This window comes from Meles meles, chromosome X (genome assembly GCF_922984935.1).
Source record: "Meles meles chromosome X, mMelMel3.1 paternal haplotype, whole genome shotgun sequence".
NCBI lineage: Eukaryota > Metazoa > Chordata > Mammalia > Carnivora > Mustelidae > Meles > Meles meles.
The window spans coordinates 60,275,681-60,290,251 of NC_060087.1; the positions used below are offsets into that span (position 1 = coordinate 60,275,681).

Sequence of the window (14,571 nt, forward strand, 5' to 3'; positions counted from 1 at the left end):
ATCGTTGACTTAAGGTGGCTCTAGAGCAAGAGGACCTGTGACAAATAGTGTGGTTCAGGCCTCCGTTCTTCCTACAGCGAATGTTCAGACTATCTGGAGCAGACCCTTTCTGGTCCAGTGCACTTTTTGGGTAGTTTTCCCTGACATTCATGAAATTGTTTCCTGTGTCCAAATGAACCTTACCTACTTTCATTTAGATTCATTGAAACAAAGAAAATATTGATCAATATTTCTCCTCTGAATCAGACACAAATACACAAAAGCCAGCAAAAAAAAAAAAAAGTTCTTGTCATCCCTTCTCGAATCCCAGTGGCTTCAGTTGCCTTAGCCTTTATTCGGAGAACTACTGTTCCATTTGTTCAGTCTTGATGATGGTTCTTTGATCTTACTAAAGTATGGTGATGAAATTGGACTTAATATGTTGATAAAGGTCTGATCAACATGGAGTTTAGTGGAAGAGTTACTTTACAGTTCGGGAATGTGATGCTCCTTTTAGCACACTGCAGAGTTATATTTAATATGGATTTTTAGCTTTGTGCTGGACCAGGGGAATAAGGCTTGTGGTGTGGGAAGTTTAGGTTTAGTTGTTATCTTCGACTCTGGTGCTGTCCCTTTTTCAGGAGTGTAAGAAGCACTTGGCAGGCTTGGGGGCTTTGGGTCTGGGCAGCCTGATCACTGAACTCACCGCAAATGAAGAATTGACTGGAACTGATGGTGCCCTGGTAAATGATGAAGGTGAAGTGTGGGTCATGGGGAGTAAGGAGGGAGGAGGCTAGCCACCTACTGTGTATGCACTTTTCAGTGGGAATTATCTAAGGGAGTGAGAGTTACTTGGCCTTTGTTCAGATATACCTGCCCTCCCCTTTATCTATAGGATGGATCAGGAGTACAGAAGATGCTGTTGACTATTCAGACATCAATGAGGTAGCAGAAGATGAAAGCCGAAGATATCAGCAGACAATGGGGAGCTTGCAGCCGCTTTGCCACTCAGGTGATTCTTTAGTGTCATCAGTAGAGCATTCCAGTCATTTTGTGCGGTGTAGTCCATTTTGTTTCTGTGTATGCTTTCTGTAGATTGTTCCTGCTCTCCATCCTTTCCTTCTCTCTCTCTTTGTCAGCTCAGTCTCATGCAGCTCCTATCTTTTTTGTGTGTGTTCTGGGTCATTGTTACACTCGGGTGTTTATTCCTCATACTGCTTATTCCCAAATTCTTGGTGAACGCCAAGTAAAGATAATGTTTTCCTTATCTGGTATTTGAGGACCTACAGGGTTCATGGCACTGTTTTAGAAATTATTTGAACTCAGTCTTTGCTCTTAAGGACTTGGTAGTTCAAGGAGGATTAAGTATCTGCAATGTCCTATATAAACAAGCATACATATTTACTGGCTTAATGTTTATTAATCACTTACTACCTGTATGCTGACAGAATGCACTTAGTGCTTGCTCCCAATATAGGTGTCTCTCCCTGGTGTAAGGTGCTACAGGTAGAATCAGAATCAGAGCTGGAAGGGGTCTTACTGATTGTCTGTTATTAACTTCATCATAGATAAAGAAAACTTGGACTTTAATACGATGTGGGACTTTTTAAAAAGTTATATAAGTTAGGTAGTGGCAGACCTTGACTAAATCAGTAATTCAGGATATTAGACATTTGTTGAGCTATAAACTGTGATAGTATGGTATAAAGATAATCCATTTTCTGATCTTGAGCTTAGTTCTGTGGTCTGGAACCTAGAGCAACTGATCACAGTTCCTTTTTTCTGACTTGTAATTTTTTTACAACTCTTAATTGAGGTATAATTGACATATATATAATTCATTGTTTCCACTGCCTTACCCTACCTCTCACTGCTTGACACTTTTGTATGAGGTTGCTGATTGTTTGTTCATTGTCCACCTCTTTGAATTAGATTTCAGCACCAGTTAATGGATTTGAGTGCTTATTATTACTATTTTGTAAGATTTTATTTATTTTTTTTTAAAGATTTTTATTTATATAATTTGACAGAGAGAAATCACAGGTAGGCAGAGAGGCAGGCAGAGAGAAAGGGGGGAAGCAGGCTCCCTGCTGAGCAGAGAGCCCGATGCGGGGCTCGATCCCAGGTCTCTGAGATCATGACCTGAGCTGAAGGCAGAGGCTTAACCCCTGAGCCACCCAGGCGCCCCTTTATTTATTTATTTGACAGACAGATCACAAGTAGGCAGAGAGGCAGGCAGAGAGAGAGGAAGGGAAGCAGGCTCCCTGCTGAGCAGAGAGCCTGACGTGGGGCTCGATCCCAGGACCCCAGGATCATGACCTGAGCTGAAGACGGAGGCCTTAACCCACTGAGCCACCCAGGCGCCCCTTGAGTGCTTATTATAAAGAGAGAATTAACTGTGCCACATACACAGGAGGTAACCCAGAAAAAAATAGAAGATATAGGTCTCCCTCTCCGGGATATTATTATCATTTGGGGAAGATGGGATAAACAGCACGAAGCATAATTACTCAAAATAAAAAGACAAGCCAGCTATAAGCTCATATTTCTGTATAGAGTATTTCAACAGGTTGACAGAATATTTGAGACAAATACTATAACTATTATTTTTGAGCCCCTGACTTAGGCTAAGGGGGAAGTGGTAGCTCCGATTTCCAGGGAGTTTTGGAATTTTCAGGTTTCGGTTTGTTGTCTTGGATAGGAATGTTAAGGAAGAGGATGAGTCGGGGTGTCTTATTTGGGTTTTATGAGCTGACCTCCTAGAAAAAGAGGATGCTGTGTTTGGTAGTCTTAGTACTCTGGGATGCTCATTTCCAAGTTCTCTTATTCAGTGAGGGTACCTTTACCTGTGTCCTAACTTCCTCCTCCTCTGGCATTGGCCCCTTCAGGTGGCTTGATTTTACTATGACTCTTCTTTGGAGTAATTAGAAGTGGGTGGAGGTCATTAGAGAAGATGTCATGGAGGTGAATTTTGAGCAAAAGTTTGAAAGGGTTTCCTGGAGAGGAAGCAGCAGGACATTTTGGTTTGAAAACATGGCTTCTCTGAAGGTTTAGAGATAGAAATAAGTGAATAGTGCAGGGGGAATTGGCCAGCAGGTTTTCTTGAAAGGAGTGGAAAACTTACCAGGGATAGAGCAATTTGATAACACGTGTATGTATGCCTTACTTGGGATTTGATGTCATAAAGGATTGTAAACCAAACATTGTTGAGTAAAGGGCAGGGTGGAATAATAAAAAGAAAATGGACTTTGGAGTCAGAATAATAGGTTCAAGCCGCAGCTCCATATTTAGTTTGATCCTGGGGAAGTTGCTTAGTCTTTGAAGCTTGGATTTATAATAATGTGTCAGTTTTATTATCTGCAATAAAGGTGATAATACCTCATTAGTGGGTCTTATGTGGGAATTTAAGTCCGATATCACGGGGTGTGAAGGCACCTACATAGTACAGGGTCATGGTAAATGCTCTGTAAGTGTTAGTTGCCTTTCCTTCCTAAATGAAAATGAGAAGTGATACTTGTTGCTTTAGGGTTTTGATTAGAAAAGGGGTAAAGGGGCAGACTAACTTAGAAACTGTTCTTGCAGGCTAGATACAAAGTCATCAAGGTCTCAGGTGGGGTGACAGTTGAGGAAAATGCTAAGCAGAATTAAACTTGAGAGTTGCTGATAAAACATCAGTAGGACTGGGTAAGTAAGGAGGTGCATTGCAATGAGTATAGGCTTTGTTCAGCCAGCCTTGAATTCTGACTTTGTCATTTAAAACTGTGTGACCCTGAGTAAGTCATTTCACTGTCTCAGAATAATTCCTACTTTGCTGACATTCTTGGGAGGACGATAGATAAAACCTCTCCCACTTCCCCTGCTTGCATTCCTTCTCTTGCTGTGTCTTTCTCTGTCAAATAAATAAATAAAATCTTAAAAAGAAAAAAATATTTTTAATTTATTTGAGAAAGACAGGGACAGAGCATGAGCAGGGGAAGGAGGCAGAAGAAAAGGGGGAAGTAGGGGCGCCTGGGTGGCTCAGTGGTTTAAGCCTCTGCCTTCAGCTCAGGTCCTGATCTCAGGGTCCTGGGATCAAGCCCCGCATTGGGCTCTCTGCTTAGTGGGGAGCCTGCTTCCCCTTCTCTCTCTGCCTGCCTCTCTGCCTACTTGTGATTGTGATCTCTCTCTCTGTCAAATAAATACATAAAAATCTTAAAAAAAAAAAAAAAAGGAAAGGGAGAAGCAGACTTCCTGCTGAGCAGGGAGCCTGATGTGGGGCTCGATCCCAGGACCCAGAGATCACGACCTGAGCCGAAGGCAGACACTTAACCAACTGAGCCACCCAGGCGCCCCTGAGTGGAAAGGTTCTTTAGGCAGCAGAACATGTGGTGTGATTGTAGAGGGGTAAGTCAGGGCAAGACCTACAGATTTGGGATTAATCCTGAATAAGGGTAATTCTTGAGTTAGGGAATGGAGCTTGCATAGAGGAATAAAAGCAGAATGTTCACCATCAGGTGTTGAGTGATGCCAGAGGTAAAAGGTCAGTGGAAAGAATAACAGACTATAGAAGGTAGATCAAAAAATATGTCAAAGGTTTGGGAAGTGGGAAGAGAGAAAGTCCAGTCTAAAGGAAGCTGACAGAGAATGAAGAATGTTAAATTCAGTTATGAGATTGAGCAGGATGAAAATAAAAAATAGGATTTGATTAGGAGAAGCTGACAGAGAAGAAAGAATGTTAAATTCAGTTATGAGATTGAGCAGGATGAAAATAAAAAAATCAAACAGGATTTGATCAGGAGAAGGAAGAAAGGTTTTAAACAGTTCTTGGGTGCTCCCTATATTTCTGTATGAGATATACATAGTATTCTAATATTTGGTGATACTGTGTCATCATCTCTTTCTGAAGGCAGAACCTGCACCTCCTGCGTGTTAAGAACACCACTTTCATGGGGTGCTTTAAATTCCTGTATAACAAAGGAACTCAGGGCTGTCGTATGACATTCTGGATATTGAGAATCATCTTCCCGGTTTCATTAGATTATGATGAAGATGACTATGATGCCGACTGTGAAGACATTGACTGCAAGTTGATGCCACCTCCACCTCCACCTCCAGGACCAATGAAGAAGGATAAGGACGAGGATGCTCTTACCGGTGGTGAGTAGAGACTGTCTTCTTTTGTCCAAGGAATAAGTTCCATTCATAGATCTAGGCTTTTGGCATACCCATAGAGAGCTATTACAATTAAGCTGCTAGGAAAGGATACAGCTTCTGGAAGTGATTCATACAGTTTTCAAATTTTAATGTCAAAGTGAAGTTTTACTTTTTAAAATATTTGGCAAGAGCATTTTAACAGGTACTCAAGGGAAAGTAGTTGAGCTTAGTGGTTCTCAGATATGGCTGCCCATCACAATCATCGCAAGCCTGTTAAAAAATACAGATTTCTGACTCTCACCCAGAGAGTCTGATTCTGAAGAGCTGGGGCAGAGCCCTGGAATTTCAGAGTGTTCTCCAGGTAATTGCTGATGCAGCTGATCTGCATAGTGGTATTTGGAAACTCCCTGTCTAGATGGCTCTCTTTAAAATAAATGACTGAATGGGGAAGGCATCCTAGAATGTGCATAAATCAGAGAGAGCCAACTACCAGATTCAGAGATTTCCAAGGCAAGGGCTTTAGTGATCCTCTCCACCTTCCCTGCGTTGGCCACAATAGAAACTCTGTCCTAGGTTAGGAGATTACAGAATAGTAGTGTTTTTGATCTCCTGTATTTTGAGAATTATGTTGACCAGAATTCCTCCTATTAGAGTTTTAGCCATTTCTGCATTAGTCTGTAGGCTAAATAACATCTGATAACTTCATGTCCTAGACAATTTCATTATCATCCTGTTGGCTTAAAAAAAATTCTTCAGTTTATGGGTCCCCAAACTAGAGATGATAAGGCTTTCCGGGTAAAAAAGTGTCGTATAATTTTGCTGTTGATCACATTCCTTTAATACATGTATAGAAAGTAGTAAATGTAGTAATAGTGTTTGTTTTCTCTCATCACAACCCTAGGGTACCGGGTATAAGGTGAGTTGGGGACGGTGGGAGATAATGAGTTGGAATGAGTTTTCTGGGTTGCATACTAGTGATCTGGGTGCTTGGAACTATATCCCCTGCCACTGAGCCGTGCAAATAGCCTAGAGTGGGTACTGGCTGAATCAGAGGAAGTATGCTCACAGTTACATGCCAAAGGGGTTTCTCTTCCTTGTTGCAGTGTCTGAGGATGGAGAAGGCATCATCTTGCCCTCCATCATTGCCCCTTCCTCTTTGGCCTCAGAGAAAGTGGACTTCAGTAGTTCCTCTGACTCAGAATCTGAGATGGGACCTCAAGAAGCAACACAGGCAGAATCTGAAGATGGGAAGCTGACCCTACCTTTGGCTGGGATTATGCAGCATGATGCCACCAAGCTGTTGCCGAGTGTCACAGAACTGTTCCCGGAATTTCGGCCTGGGAAGGTACTTTCCACGGAGAACGCCCATGTTGCAAACCACTGACCTCTTCTAAATTCTGAGTTCTGTTGCTAAGATGTTGAACATAGAAAAGATAAGATGTAAAAGTTTTCTTATTCAGTGACACTGTATTAGGTCTTTTTTTTTTTTTATTTGACAGAGAGAAATCACAAGAGAGGCAGGCAGAGAGAGAGGAAGGGAAGCAGGCTCTCCGCTGAGCAGAGAGCCCGATGTGGGACTCGATCCCAGGATCCTGAGATCATGACCCGAGCCGAAGGCAGCGGCTTAACCCACTGAGCCACCCAGGCGCCCTGTATTAGGTCTTTTTGAAAAAGCTGTATGCATTGATGACAGTACATGTGATTACATAGTTCTCATCAGAAATTGTGCTTGTTGTCTTAAAAGAACTAGTCCAAATTATTAAGGGATGCTTCTTTACTTTCATGGTAGATGTTATAACTCTAAGTTGAGCACTCTTTGGTCCCGCCCCCACAGCTGAGTGGATCTCTCAGGGGAGTTTGTAGACCCAGATGCTGCTCTTTTCCTGTCTGATATTGAGTCTTTGAGCCTCTGTGTTGTAGGTATTACGCTTCCTGCGTCTTTTTGGACCAGGGAAGAACGTCCCATCTGTTTGGCGGAGTGCTCGGAGAAAGAGGAAAAAGAAGCACCGTGAGCTGATCCAGGAAGAGCAGATCCAGGAGGTGGAGTGCTCGGTAGAGTCAGAAGTCAGCCAGAAGTCTTTGTGGAACTATGACTACGCTCCACCGCCACCTCCAGAGCAATGTCTCTCTGATGATGAAGTAGGCAAAATAGAGACCTGGGCTTGAGACCTACGGGAGGAACAAATGAGTTCTCCCTAGCTTATGTCTAAATGGGAAATGTACTTTAGCAGGCAGAGCCCTGTGCTGATTATGAATGAGAAATCGTGAGTTCAGTCTTAGTGGCCGTCCCTTCCCTATTGTAGTAGAGAAGTACTGTGGGCCAGCAGTTGGTGCTACACATGCTGGTAAATAGGAGTTTGAATGCTTTAGGCAGAGCGTGCCATGATCTAGCTCCACTGTTCCCATTCTAATTCCAGTCCTGTTGAAAGAATCATCCTTGTAGTTACTCTAACTTCCTTTCCTGACTGTGGACTCCCTATAGCCCTAGGACATCTGCAATCAGGAAATCCTCCTCTCCTCCTGCTTTATTCTGTTACAGATTACGATGATGGCTCCTATTGAGTCCAAGTTTTCCCAGTCAACTGGAGATACGGATAAAGTGGCTGATACCAAACCGAGAGTAGCCGAGTGGCGTTACGGGCCTGCTCGGCTGTGGTATGATATGCTGGGTGTCCCTGAAGATGGCAGTGGGTTTGATTATGGCTTCAAACTGAGAAAAATGGACCTTGAACCCGTGATGAAATGTAGAATGTTGGAGGTAAGCGACACTGGTATGTAAGAAAGGAATCTGCGCCCGGGGCCCTTTCCATTTTACTTAACTTTGCTCTTCTGGGTGGGGAGATACCGGGTAGGGTGTCTTCGGTAGGTTATGGAGGTTCTAAGCCTTGGGCTTGTTATGGTGTGTCACCCTGGCAGCTAGGCCCCGTCACAAGGATTCCGTCTGGGCAGTGAGTGTTGCTATAGCCCACGAGTGCGCGGAGGCAGGCCTCCCTTATCAGGTACTTCTTTCAAGTCAGGGACCATGTTTGATGTGTCTGATGAGGGATTTGGAGTCAGAACTTTGACCAGTGACTGTTCAGGGATTTGTCTTCTGTCTTCGTTTCTGTAGGATTTTAGGAAACTTGAGGAAAATAGCACTGACCTTCTGGCTGATGAAAACTTCCTGATGGTGACACAGCTGCATTGGGAGGATGATATCATCTGGGATGGAGAGGATGTCAAACACAAAGGAACAAAACCTCAGCGTGCAAGCCTGGCAGGCTGGCTTCCTTCCAGCATGACTAGGAATGCCATGGCCTACAACGTTCAGCAAGGTGCTTTTGTGCCAGCCATGTCTAGCACACTCCCTTCAGCTCAGTCATCTTAAGTGTGTTTAGCTGTGCTCTTTGCTGCTGCTGAGGGGCAGCAAAATGTTTTGGACCTGAGCCCCGATTCTAGTCCATAATAAGTTGTACACCATTAACAAGCTAGGGTGGACTCTGATTTCTCACTTTGAAGTTGATGATATATCTGAACTAGACCAAGGTTTTATCTCTATGATCTACTTCCATTTTCAGAGCTAGCCCCTTTGTCTTTATCATGCTAGAATTTGCTTTTTCTCTCTTTAAGTACGCAAAAAAAAAGGTATGTCATGCTTAATGTAGAAAACTTTGAAAATAGAGTACAGTGACAAAAATCACTGATAATCCAGCTATCCAGAGGAGATCGACTATTAACTTTTTGGTGTACTTTGTTTTTGGTTTTCTGTCTTCTCTGTATGTAGTTGAGCTCATTTCTGTAGGCAGTTTTTTGCATATTGTGCTTTTCATTTGACATCATCATTCTCTGTCATTCCAAGTTTTTCATAAAAAGTTTAATGACATGGGAAACTCAAGAAAAACAAAGTGGCATATATGATACCCTGTTCATATAAGTGGGAAAAGAAAAAGCACACTATATAATTACAGAAAGCTGACGGAAAGGAAATGCACTGTGGGATTTCACAGTGGTTATTTCTGGTTTGTGGAATCACAGCTTCAGTTTCCTTTATATTTTTCTGTATTTTCCTTCAGTTAACCTAATGGATTACTTTTATAATCCAGAGAAAAACAAAAATGTTTTAATTTTTAAGTCTAAGAAGGAGGTTTTTTTCCTTTTCTTGTTCTATTTAAACACTTTGCTGATTGCATAGTATTCTTATATGGACGTTTTCATAATTGACCAATAGTTACTGTATTTTTAATATATATTTTATTACCATTAATTGTTAGTATATTTTACCATATCATTTATTACCATGATTTCTTTAGCCAGTCCCTTATTAAACAGACTTGGCTATTTAAATTTTGAGTCTTATGAAAAACACTGCAGTGAACATTTTGTCTGCAACATATTTTAAAATGAGAAATACACTGTGTGTGCTAGGTTCCTTTTCAGTAGCCGCATGAATAACTTTGTTAACATGCTCCTTTGCTGGAATCATGATTGAAAGGGGCATAGGTGTTTTGTCTGTTACTGAGTGTCTCCTCCTCTTCTGAGTAGGTTTTGCAGCCACCCTGGATGATGACAAGCCTTGGTACTCTATCTTTCCCATTGACAATGAGGAGCTGGTGTATGGACGCTGGGAGGACAATATCATTTGGGATGCTCAGGCCATGCCCCGGCTATTGGAGCCTCCTGTTTTGACACTTGATCCCAATGATGAGAACCTCATTTTGGGTATGGTGTTGGCAGGAGCCAGTGTTCCTTCTCTGTAATGGACAGCTTGCTGCTAATGTCAAGGGACAGGGGAAATCAGAAAGGGTGGGAAGGTCAAGACTAGAAGCTTCTTGGGGGCGCCTGGCTGGCTCATTCAGTGGAGCAGGTGACTCTTGATCTCAGGGTCGTAAGTTCCAGCCTCATATTGGTGTGGAGCCTACTTTAAAAAAATAAGGAAAGAAATGAAAAAGACTAGAACTTTCAGGTAGCAGTTGAGAGAGCAGAGTTGTGGCTGTTTCTAGTATTTCTGTTTTGCTTAGGGAAAGCTCACAATGTAGGAATGTTGAAAAGCAGTACCTTTGAGATTCCAGGAGTATAGTGTGTTTAGTTAGAGAGAATCACCTACTAGAAGTGGTCTGGGTTGGGATGAGAGATCTGATTAGGAAGCGCAAAGATACCTGTAGGAAATGTGAATCTTCAGGGATAGTATCTCTAGAGTGACTTTTGTTTCATCCTTAGAAATTCCTGATGAAAAGGAAGAGGCCACCTCCAACTCCCCCTCCAAGGAAAGTAAGAAGGAATCGTCTCTGAAGAAGAGTCGAATTCTGTTAGGGAAAACAGGGGTCATCAAGGAGGAACCACAACAGGTCTGTGGAGGGAAAAGGGACCTAGGGTTTTGAGAAGAGCAGAGAAAGGTAATGGAGGAGGGTAGTCTGACTAAGGTTTATTTGATATCTGTTTGATGTCCCCATCATTAGAACATGTCTCAGCCAGAAGTGAAAGATCCATGGAATCTCTCCAATGATGAATATTACTACCCCAAGCAGCAGGGTCTTCGAGGCACCTTTGGAGGAAATATTATCCAGGTAAAAGTAATAATTTTTTCTGTGATGGATGGGAACCACTGCCTTATTTTGATGGAGGATATGGGTAAATCTTGCCTAGGCTGGAGTTATTATTTAATTTGAACCCTGTATTTCCTGTCTTAGCACTCAATTCCTGCTGTGGAATTACGACAGCCCTTCTTTCCTACCCACATGGGGCCCATCAAACTTCGGCAGTTCCATCGCCCACCTCTGAAGAAGTACTCCTTTGGGGCACTCTCTCAGCCAGGTCCCCACTCAGTCCAGCCCTTGCTAAAACACATCAAAAAGAAGGCTAAGGTATGACTGAACTCTGGGTAGAAAAAGCAGCTATAAAAGATGTTAGAGTACACATTGGGGAAATGGACATATTAGATGATACAAGAGAATTACTTTTTTCTCAGATGTGATAGAATGTTACTATAGTTATTTAGGAGAATGTCCTTATTCTTAGGGGATGCATGTGAAAATACTTAAGGGTGAAGTGTCATGATGACTACAGCTTTCAAAAACGATTCAGGGGGCACCTTGGGTGGCTCAGTTGGTTAAGCATGTGCCTTTGGCTCAGGTCATGATCCCAGGCTTGTGGAATCGAGCCCCATATCAGGCGTCCTGCTCAGGGGAGCGCTTCTCCCTCTGTCTCTGCTTGCCTCTCCCCCTACTTGTGCACGTGCATGCTCGTGCACTCTCTCTCTCTGTCAGATAAAATCTTTTTAAAAATGGTTCCAGCAAAATCTTTGGAGATAATTTTAGATAGATAAGGTGAAATATGAAGTTATATTTAGGTGGTGGGATTGTAAGTGTTCATAGTTTCAACTTCTTGGTTGAATATTTTTGCAATGAAGTTTTAAAAAAGGCAAGGCAAAATCACTTTTGGTGTCATTGTCTCAGAATGAACAGCATCAGTTTGTGATTCTTGTCCTGTCAGGAGCTGAACTGTGTTCTCTTTGTTCTGGGCAGATGAGAGAACAAGAGAGACAAGCGTCTGGTGGTGGAGAGATGTTTTTTATGCGCACACCTCAGGACCTCACAGGCAAAGATGGAGATCTTATTCTTGCAGAGTACAGTGAGGAAAATGGACCATTAATGATGCAGGTTGGCATGGCAACCAAGATAAAAAACTACTATAAGCGGGTGAGTCTCTGAGAAAACTTGTTTGTGATATAGTTGTAATGAACATCCAGCAATAGTCTGCGATTGTATATTTTGTCTTTTCCATGCTGTAAGTTTCTTGGGAGAAAGAAATGGTGTCTTTTTTGTAGTTAGTAATATTAGTAAAATGCTATGCTCAAGGAATATTTTGTGAAGGCTTATTGATTCTATTCTGTAATAGTAACTGGGTCTTTTGTGTTTCTTCTAGAAACCCGGAAAAGATCCTGGAGCCCCAGATTGTAAATATGGAGAAACCGTTTACTGCCATACATCTCCCTTCCTGGGCTCTCTCCATCCTGGCCAATTACTGCAGGTGAGGGATTCTTTCCTGTTAACAACTCTTTTTCCTAAGGAACTTGATAGTTGAGGAGTTAGTCATCCCAGAAAGAACTAATTCTCGTTGATTGAGGTACTATACATAGAAGGTATGGGGAAGGGTCAGTATAATCCCCAAATGATTATAGTCCCCAGACTTTCTTTTGATCTTTTTATTAAAACTGGCTCTAGTAATGTTATTTGTAAACTAAATTTGAAATTGTTTTTAGAAAACACACACTGGTAAGAAGTCCAGCAACATCTGGGTGGCATAGGGAAGTCAGCCTGGGATAAATAATTTAATGAGTTAATTAATGAGTATTTAATTTGTATCGTAGAATTGGTATATTTTCATTTGTTTAAAGTATCTCTGTTTTGTAGATGAGGTCAGTTAAACTCAGAGATACTAAATGACTAATCTGACATCATACAGTAAGTAGCAGAGTCAGTGTCATCTGAATCCAAATCCTATAGTTTCCCTACTACTGCCAGAGGGTTAAAAATTATTTTCTAATCCAGTTTGACATTCCATATTCCGATTTATTTATATTATTGGATAGGTTTTAGATGGCATTCTGGGGATGGAGAGCAAACAGGCCTGTTTTCCCTTCTCGTTAGTTGATGAAATTTCCTAGGGCTTCTCTGTATATAATTTTTGTGTTTTTACTTTTGTTAGGCATTTGAGAACAATCTTTTTCGTGCCCCAATTTACCTTCATAAGATGCCAGAAACTGACTTCCTTATCATTCGGACAAGACAAGGTTACTATATTCGGGAATTAGTGGATATTTTTGTGGTCGGCCAGCAGTGCCCCTTGTTTGAAGTTCCTGGGCCCAACTCCAAAAGGGCTAATACACATATTCGAGACTTTCTCCAGGTAAGAATGACAGATTAGGGAGGTGGGTCAGTTTGCACTTAACAGGGTATTGTGGATTTGGGGGCACATCAGGAGAGCTCAAAATACATCAGGGCTTAGTAGGGGAAGGAGCCCTGGCTAGCACTTTTGTCTTCTGTTTTGCCAAATGAAAGACACTTGGTTTGTTGGACAGGTCTTTATTTACCGCCTATTCTGGAAGAGTAAAGATCGGCCACGGCGGATCCGAATGGAAGATATAAAGAAAGCCTTCCCTTCTCACTCAGAAAGTAGCATCCGGAAGAGACTGAAGCTCTGCGCTGACTTCAAACGCACAGGTCATCATTTGTGACTAATTATTCGTTCCCCCTGTCTCTTTCCAAGAAAGGAATTATAGCTTTCGATGAGAGGATAAGTATACTACTCCCAGATTGAGAGAATGATAGTCATCAAAAGAAGGAGGTAGTAAATCTTCTAATTATGGAGGCTATGATTGCTTTTTGATTTGTGTCTGCCAGGAAATTCGTTGGATGGTGGATGTCAGGAGGTGCAGGCAACCTAGCAGTGGGGCTTTTCTTCGGCGGGCAGGCTAACTGTGGCTAGACCTTCTGGGACATTGCATGGCCCGGTCTCGATTCGTTATCCTCGTTGCTGTCGGTGGAAGGGCCTTTGGAATTTGGAATGGTCTCATTCTCTCTACTTTTTCTAGGGATGGACTCAAACTGGTGGGTGTTGAAGTCTGATTTTCGGTTACCGACTGAAGAGGAGATCAGAGCTATGGTGTCCCCAGAGCAGTGCTGTGCCTACTACAGCATGATAGCCGCAGAGCAGCGACTGAAAGTAAGCACCTTCCCCTTGTGCCTGTGCCTGTGGGTTTGTTGCAGACAGGAGGATGCAGACTGGTGGCACTGGCCAAGAAGTGATGGTTCCTGGATTATGAACCAGTTACTGACAGATTCGAGCTCTGAGGTACTCCGTGTCTGTTGGTTCTGAGGACAACTCCAGTCTAGTTAAATAGCAGTGGGAAGGCTTCATGAGGAATGTAGGGCTTATTGTTCCATCCATTTGGGTGGCGACTTTAATCTTTGTTCTTTACAAGGCAGGTACATACACAGGGCAAATACTTCTCGGTTGTTTTCCACAGCCTTCCCTGTGGGCTGAGATGGTGGTGCTGGACATGTGCTTTTAGAGAAGTACAATATCCTTCTTATGCCCAAGCAGGGAAGATCTAGCCAGGGTGAGACAGCACAGCTACACCACTGAGTTAGTGAGTCTGCAGTGATGAGCATCTCTACTTAGCTTCCTTTTTTTTTTTTTCTTAAAGATTTTATTTATTTATTTGACAGACAGAGATCACAAATAGGCAGAGAGGCAGGCAGAGGGAGAGGAAGGGAAGCAGGCTCCCTGCTGAGCAGAGAGCCCGATGCGGGGCTCAATCCCAGGACCCTGGGATCATGACCTGAGCCTGCAGAGGCTTAACCCACTGAACCACCCAGGTGCCCCTCTACTTAGCTTCCTTTTTGGGCCTTAACTACCTACACGTCAGCTGGCAAGTTCCCTGATGTAATATATCTTCTGATAACCTAAGGATATAGACTG

At 42.6% G+C, this 14,571-nt stretch overlaps 1 protein-coding gene across 5 annotated transcripts in view; it reads left to right on the forward strand.

Annotated features, from left to right (window-relative positions):
- TAF1 (TATA-box binding protein associated factor 1) overlaps positions 1–14,571 on the forward strand; it is a 75,132-nt gene that overhangs the window by 581 nt on the left and 59,980 nt on the right. For 3 of the 5 annotated variants that reach the window (XM_045994919.1, XM_045994921.1, XM_045994920.1), the window contains exons 2-17: positions 621–735; positions 875–991; positions 4,996–5,115; positions 6,216–6,457; positions 7,033–7,251; positions 7,652–7,870; positions 8,222–8,426; positions 9,634–9,810; positions 10,309–10,436; positions 10,548–10,655; positions 10,779–10,952; positions 11,613–11,786; positions 12,013–12,117; positions 12,796–12,996; positions 13,169–13,310; positions 13,682–13,812. In XM_045994919.1, the coding sequence (XP_045850875.1) occupies positions 621–735; positions 875–991; positions 4,996–5,115; positions 6,216–6,457; positions 7,033–7,251; positions 7,652–7,870; positions 8,222–8,426; positions 9,634–9,810; positions 10,309–10,436; positions 10,548–10,655; positions 10,779–10,952; positions 11,613–11,786; positions 12,013–12,117; positions 12,796–12,996; positions 13,169–13,310; positions 13,682–13,812 (2,577 nt within the window). The remainder of the gene's footprint in view (positions 1–620; positions 736–874; positions 992–4,995; positions 5,116–6,215; positions 6,458–7,032; positions 7,252–7,651; positions 7,871–8,221; positions 8,427–9,633; positions 9,811–10,308; positions 10,437–10,547; positions 10,656–10,778; positions 10,953–11,612; positions 11,787–12,012; positions 12,118–12,795; positions 12,997–13,168; positions 13,311–13,681; positions 13,813–14,571) is intronic. The other 2 variants (XM_045994922.1, XM_045994923.1) reach the window with 1 other exon arrangement.